Raw genomic sequence first — 7,001 nt, 5'->3', positions numbered from 1 at the left:
GCTTTATAAGTTTATTTGGGCCAAACTGACCACAGAGGCTTGGGAGCAAGATTGCAAGTGCTCTGGACCATGACAGTCTTGTAGCTTCTTTTATGCATTTTATATATATTAAGGAAAACTACATAAAGATATGAAAAAGCAAGGCCAGGGTGGGTTTACAGAATAGTTAACAAGCTTATGTGCTTTCTTTAGGGAATTATGGTTTATTTCAAAAGTGTATTAACCTAGATACACAGAAACAATGGACAAGGCTTAAAGCAGATACATCTTCTACTAAAAGTTACATGCCTGGGGCGACCACCCAGCCTCTGAGGTTTATTATCCATGGAAAAGGGACAAGTAGGATTCAAACCAACTAGGCTGGCTCTGGGGTCCATGTTCCCAGTTAACCACTATACTTTAAAGACTAAAATCATTAAAACAGCCGGCAAGGCTTTGGCCCCAAGTGGTCTCTAGCATACCCACAGAGGTTCATGCAGTTCCCTCTCCCCAGTTCCACTCCAGGGTGAAGGGAGTCACGCAGTCCAGGAACCAGAATCCTGGACTCCTGCCTGCATTCTGCCTCCTCCGCCACCAGAGGGCGTCACGCCTCGGCCTCCTCTCCAGGAACCCAGAAGGAGGGGAGCTCCAAGGGCGTGGTGCCAACTGCGAAACCACTGCGGCCTATCGCCACCTTTCGGTGCAGGGTAACGGGTGAAGGCCTCTTGCTAAAGCCTGAGACAACTGGAGGAATAAACCAAAGTCGGGCCCACGCCTAAAAAGCGCAGCCTTCACTACAAAGCTTACTCGGCACGCACTGCGCCAACACTGCGGCAGGAGGAGGCAGAGCCCGGGCTCCGCCCCCGCCCCACCCACCCCGGCTCACGTGACCAACTCCGCGGTCTCGGCCCGGAAGCGCTCGCCAGCCAGCGCGCGCGTTCTCGCGTTCCCAGGCACCCGTGAAACTCCCCAAAGCCGGGCCCTGCCGCGCGCTCGCGCTCGCGCCCGCGCTGGTTCCCGAGTCCCGGAGCTCGGTAGCGTCTGCGCGCGCGCTGTAAGGCGGGGCCCGCCCCCAGCACGCCGGGCTCCCGGGGCACCGCAGCCATGTGCTCGTTAGCGTCGGGCGCTACCGGTGGGTATCCCCGGCCCTCCAGCCCCCAAGCCGCGCCGCCGTGGGCCGGTGAAAGACTGGCCTCCCCCTGCGCCCTGCGGGACGCGGAGCCCGGGCGGGGGGACTTGCCGGGAGGGTGGCGGTGCCGGGGCGGGCCGCCGGGGAGCGGGGCGCGGGCAGCGCCCATCTGCGCCGGGGCCGCCTCCCCAGCCCTCCTCGTGCGTCGGGTTCGCGCGGCCGCAGCGGGTCTGATGGTTTGCCTGTGCTAGGCGGCCGGAGCGCCGTGGAGGCCGAGGACGACCTGCCAGACCTGTCAGACAGCGGTGACGAGGCCGCCTGGGAGGACGAGGACGAGGCCGAGCTGCCCCACGACAAGCGGCAGACGCCCTGCCTGTTCTGTGACAGGTTCGTCCACCTCGGCGCCAGCCTCCGGGCCGCGGGGACTGTGCTCCGTTCGCCTGCAGTCCGAGTAGCCTGCCCCGGAACTCGCCACCTCGCCACCCAGGGGTGTGCAGCGAGGGCTGGCCGAGAAGGAAGACCCTAGCGGCAGAGGCAGGAGCCCTGAACTGGACGTCAGGTTGTTCCGCAGGCCTCAGTGTCCCCACGTGTAAATAGTAGGGTTTTGGACCGGATCTTCGGTTCCCAAATCTGGTTGTGCACGTTTGTCACCTGAGACACTTAGAGAAACAGATGTTGAGTTCTGCACCACAACCCTTCCAAGTCAGGATTGGGGTGGGGTCTAGGTGTCTTCCGTTTTTATAAAGGCACTATCTCGGGTGGTTATAATGAATATGTTTTGGAATCACCAAATTAAATAATCTCTCAGATTTGCTGTTCTATAAATCTCTGACAAGGAGAGAGCTTCTCAGGTGTCATACTTCATGTGAACCATGAATAACCTTTCTTAGGTAGGGCTCCCCACCTACTGAAGAGGGAATCGATGCCTCTCACAGAGAGACCACAGTATCAGTAACCTGTTCATGGTCACGAAGCTGTGGTTGGTCATATCCAAATCCACGTTCTTTCCCCATAAAATTCTGCCCCTTCATCTCGACAAGCATTGCCTTTGGCTGCTGTCCTGGTAGGTGGGCACGAGAGACCTGGTTGGCATTGGTCAGTGTCGCTTCAGTAAACATTTTCTAGTTGCCCTGAAATCTAGGCATGGGGCTGGTTGGTGGTGTATTAGCTCCTCTTGATTTGTCATTCGCACGTGTAGCCTCATTTGGGTAGGTGCAGAAGGTCTACATTACTCCAGACGCCTACAGTTTATTACACATCACGATCTATTCTGTGATAGGTTGCTTAAGTCCTGCAGAAATGGCCTGTCCTGGTAAACGTGGGTTGAGAGCTAACTGCAGCATATGTGCCAGGCATATAAAAGAAGCATGCAGCTACTCTGCCGTGTGTTCCTACTCTGTTGTGCAGGTCACTTAATAAAGAGGCTTGGTCCTCACAATGTCTGTAGTGCAAGTAATATGGGATCACTTGAAATACAAGTTTGGGGAGATGCCAGCTATAAAATTACATTTCAGTCTGTACTTTTGAAAGCAGTTTGAGCCTTGCTGGTTCAGAGCCTCTAAAAGCAGACTTGACACTTGGAGGAGAAAGGAATCTTTATGTAGGGAGTTTTCCTGTTTTGAGAGAAACAGAATCTATCAAAGGGAGTGAGTTCTCTTTCTTAAAAGGCTTGATAAATTCAGTGCTATTAAATGGTAAATAAATTAATTTGAGCATTTAATGGATAGTTGGTTTATTTTAGGTATAAAATGGAACTCAGAAGTACTAATTCTCTTTAGAAGTTCCAGGTTCCTGGCATATACATATATGTTTATTTTCTCTTATTTGGAAATAAAACTCGAAAACAGATTGGGGCCGGGGTGGGGGGAGAGGGAATATTTAACATGGAATTAATATTTAGACTTTTTGGGACTCTTTCATGAAGCTATTGCTTGATTTTTCAGGTTATTTACATCTGCTGAAGATACATTTTCACACTGTAAGTCTGAGCACCAATTCAATATTGATACCATGGTCCATAAACATGGTGAGTATCTTTTTAGAATAAAGAAAGTTTTAGTTGTGAAATTTAATTTCAAGCTTTATATTTTCCTAGACCTTTCCTTTTCTAAACAAGCCTAGTATAGTGAAATGTATAGCAACAAGTTACCTTTTTTGACAGTGGCCTTTGAGGAAAGATTAAATATAAGTTATTCTTCTAGATAAGATTCACTATATTTAAGCTTATATTGACTTCACAACATAGAAGGAAAAACCTTGGTATGTGATTACATTTTTATCGTATTAGAATTAGGGAGAGCAAGAGAATATATTAGAATTAGGAAGAGCCAGCATGAAGGTGGGCTTTGGGGAAAAAAGAGAGGCGATATGAAAAAAGACAACTTACTAGGTCAAAGCCTAACATGAACTTCAACACATTGATGGTTGTTTTATAAGGAATTTGGTAAGAGAGTATAGAAAAAGGATTGATGAAATTAAGATGGTAAGCAAAATATCTAGATGATTATTCTTTGGAAACTTGCATTTAAACATACGTATTTTACAATTAAAGCCTTCCACTTCTTTAAATGGATGTGGAAGCCGTGTTATTCCAATAAAATGAACTAAATACAGAATGGGTTTTTGGCCCCTGTATATACTAACAACTGGAAAGGACATTAGAAAAACATGTGATGTAATATGTTTATATAATATAAATCCAAGTGCTACTACTTTTGTAAGGCATAGATGACTTAGTCTCATTGGATTTGGATTTTTCCTTTTTTTTTTTTTTTTTTTTTTTTAGCCAGAGAGACACAGACAAGAAGGGAGGGAGATGAAAGATGAGAAGCATCAAGTCATAGTTGTGGCACTTTTAGTTGTTCATTGATTGCTTCTCAAACATGCCTTGATGGTGGCGTGGGGGACTCCAGCCAAGCCAGTGACCTTCAACTCAAGCCAGCAACCATAGGGTCATGTCTATGATCCCACGCTTAAGTTGGCAACCCCGTGCTCAAGCTGGTGAGTCAGCACCCAAGCCAGATGAGCCCGTGCTCAGGTTGGTGACCTCAGGGTTTCAAACCCAGGTCCTCAGTGGTTCCAGGTCCATGCTCTCTTCACTGCACCACCACCTGGTCACTGGATTTTTTAATATTTTTAATGTGCATTTTTAAACTGCACTGGTATCAGACTTTATATATAACTTAGTATTTTTTTGCACTTACTAAATAGGGTTTTTTGGTATGCTGTTATGTATATAAAACATTTTGTATGCCATTATGTTCCCCAAAACAACATTTCTCAGGAGAAATAATAGTCAGTTTGGTGTGCGATTATTTCCCCTTGTTTTTTGCTTGTTTGTTTGTTTTTGTTTTTGTTTTTGTTTTTTAACTGAGAGCAGGGGAGGCAGAGAGACAGACTCCTGCACGTGCCCCAACCAGGATCCATCCCCAGCAACTCCTGTCTGGGGCCTGGTGCTCTGCCCATCTGGGGCTATGCTCACAACCAAGCTATTTTTAGCACCTGAGGCAGAGAGGCTCCATGGAGCCATCCTCAGCACCTGCGGCCAGTGTGCTCGAACTAATGAAACCATGGCTGTGGGAAGTAAAGCGAAAGTGGGAGAAGGGAGGGGTGGAGAAGCAGATGGTCACTTCTCCTGTGTTGCCTCACCAAGAATCAAACCTGGGGACATCCACATCAGGCAGATGCTCTGTCGCTGAGCCAACCGGCCAGGGCCTTAATTTCTAATATTTTAGAAATGCAAAAAAAACATTTTAAAAACTGTCATGTATGCTGGCTGTTTCTCACTCAGAATGTTCAGAATTGTCAAAGTTACTGTTTCTAGATCTTAATGAGAAACTTAAAATATTGTAAATTATAGTTTAGAGGACAGAAATATTTTATTGTCTAGCTAGCCAGAGAAACCTCTGTAGAACAGATCAGTTAAACAAAACTCATATTAAAATAGGTGAATTACCTTTTTTTCCCCCCTTTAGGACTTGAATTCTATGGATACATTAAACTAATAAATTTTATTAGACTTAAGGTAAGTTTATAGCTTAATTTACAATTTTGTTTTGAAACTAAAGAAATACCACTACCAGTGGTGACTAAAAGAGTACAAGGAACTGTTTAAAATTGTCAGTTATCATACTGGAATCATGGATATGAGTAAATGCCACAATATACACAAGTAAATGAATACATGCCATGCTTAATAAGTGTTATTTTTAACTGCATCTAAGAGTTGAATTAATGTGATGTAAAAAAGTAATTCTGAGTCAGATAAAGGGAAATGCTGATAGTATTTCGTACAATCAGAAATAATTTCTAGCTTGATTTCAAGTACAGTGGTTGCTCTCTTTGTCCTATTTTTCAAATACTTTGTTCTTCTTTCTCTTGTTCCAATGAGTGTTTATATTGCCAATTCCTCTAGGTCCAAACAAGATGAAATTGTGCTCTGAAACCATTGATTAACTAGTCAGTCATCCAGTCAAGTAAATGAAATGACAATTGAACATGGACTCTTTTAAATAAAGATTTTGTGTAATATAGAGATGATTTCCTTTTTTGTTCAACTTTCTTAGTTTTTGCTAGGGGAAATTTTGTGATTAAATGCAGTGAAAAAACATGCAATTAATTTTACATCCAGAATCCTACGGTTGAGTATATGAATTCCATATACAACCCAGTGCCTTGGGAAAAAGAAGAGTATTTGAAGCCAGTGTTAGAAGATGACCTTTTACTTCAGTTTGGTAAGGTGAACATACCCTTTGTGGAATATGTTTCAAATAATATACTGTACTTTAAGACAAAAATAAGTAAACTCCATTGTATTCTCTCAGATTTCATTGGTTTTTCCCTCCTCTCCCCTTTCTGTTCCAAGGCCCCGTCCAGGACACCACAGTACATTTAGTTGTCATATCTCCTCAGTATCATCTTGGCTAAGACAGCTCCATAGGCTTTCCTTGTTTTTGATGGCCTTGACAGTTTTGAGGGTTAGTAGTGGATAAAAATTTAAGGTGGAACGTGATTTGCATAGTTTAAAGTATCTTCCCAAGAAATGTATTAACTACAGAGGAGATGTTAACTTTTTAGTGGAGAAATCCAGCAGATGCCACCACAATCAAGGGATCGTGGCAAGCATGAGTTTGAACCTTAGTTCCTTCATGAAACAGCTGTATAACTTTGGGCTAGTTGTTGCTTCATTTTTCTGGAGTTTATTTTTCCCATGCCTTAACATAAGGGTGATTATCTTCATCTTAGTTTGTTTTGAGGATGAATTGAGATGTAATGCATGTACTTGCTAGACAGTTGGAGATAAATAAATTAATTAGAGTTCTTTTTCTTTGACTTTTTTTTTTGTATTTTTCTAAAGTTGGAAACGGGGAGGCAGTCAGACAGACTCCTGCATGCCATGCGCCGACCGGGATCCACCTGGCATGCCCACCAGGGGGCGATGCTCTGCCCATCTGGGGCGTTGCTCTGTTGCAACCAGGACCATTCTAGTGCCTGAGGCAGAGGCCACAGAGCCATCCTCAGCGCCTGAGCCAACTTTGCTCCAATGGAGCCTTGGCTGCGGGAGGGGAAGAGAGAGACAGAGAGGAAGTAGATGGGCGCTTCTCCTGTGTGCCCTGGCTGGGAATCGAACCCGGGACTCCTGCACGCCAGGCCGATGCTCTACCACTGAGCCAACCGGCCAGGGCTTTCTTTGACTTTTTCGTTTCTTCCTAGGTTTAGTTCAGTACAATTAATGCTTATATATATGGTCAGTTTAGCCAACTAATCAAAAACTTAGACCAGCAGGATGCTCTTTAAATTAAAATTGAAACTGTTTGGATAGTATATATTTATTTAATTTCAAATACTTTGACTTATTTTTTTCAGTTGGATGCATAAGAGGCACTGAGTATAT

The 7,001-nt window shown here is 44.7% G+C and overlaps 1 protein-coding gene across 3 annotated transcripts in view; it reads left to right on the top strand.

The window, feature by feature from the left end:
• The first annotated feature begins 914 nt into the window (after positions 1-914).
• The window catches only part of PRMT3 (protein arginine methyltransferase 3), an 88,349-nt gene continuing 82,262 nt past the window's right edge, over positions 915-7,001 (top strand). The window contains exons 1-5 of one of the 3 annotated variants that reach the window (XM_066364520.1): positions 915-1,111; positions 1,360-1,495; positions 3,052-3,134; positions 5,083-5,132; positions 5,739-5,841. In XM_066364520.1, the coding sequence (XP_066220617.1) occupies positions 1,084-1,111; positions 1,360-1,495; positions 3,052-3,134; positions 5,083-5,132; positions 5,739-5,841 (400 nt within the window). In that variant the 5' untranslated portion in view covers positions 915-1,083. The remainder of the gene's footprint in view (positions 1,112-1,359; positions 1,496-3,051; positions 3,135-5,082; positions 5,133-5,738; positions 5,842-7,001) is intronic. The other 2 variants (XM_066364528.1, XM_066364535.1) reach the window with 2 other exon arrangements.

The sequence above is a fragment of the Saccopteryx leptura genome, chromosome 1, assembly GCF_036850995.1.
Source record: "Saccopteryx leptura isolate mSacLep1 chromosome 1, mSacLep1_pri_phased_curated, whole genome shotgun sequence".
Classification (NCBI taxonomy): Eukaryota; Metazoa; Chordata; class Mammalia; order Chiroptera; family Emballonuridae; genus Saccopteryx; species Saccopteryx leptura.
Note: the sequence above shows the minus strand (reverse complement) of the source record. Positions and strands in the feature narration are given on the sequence as shown.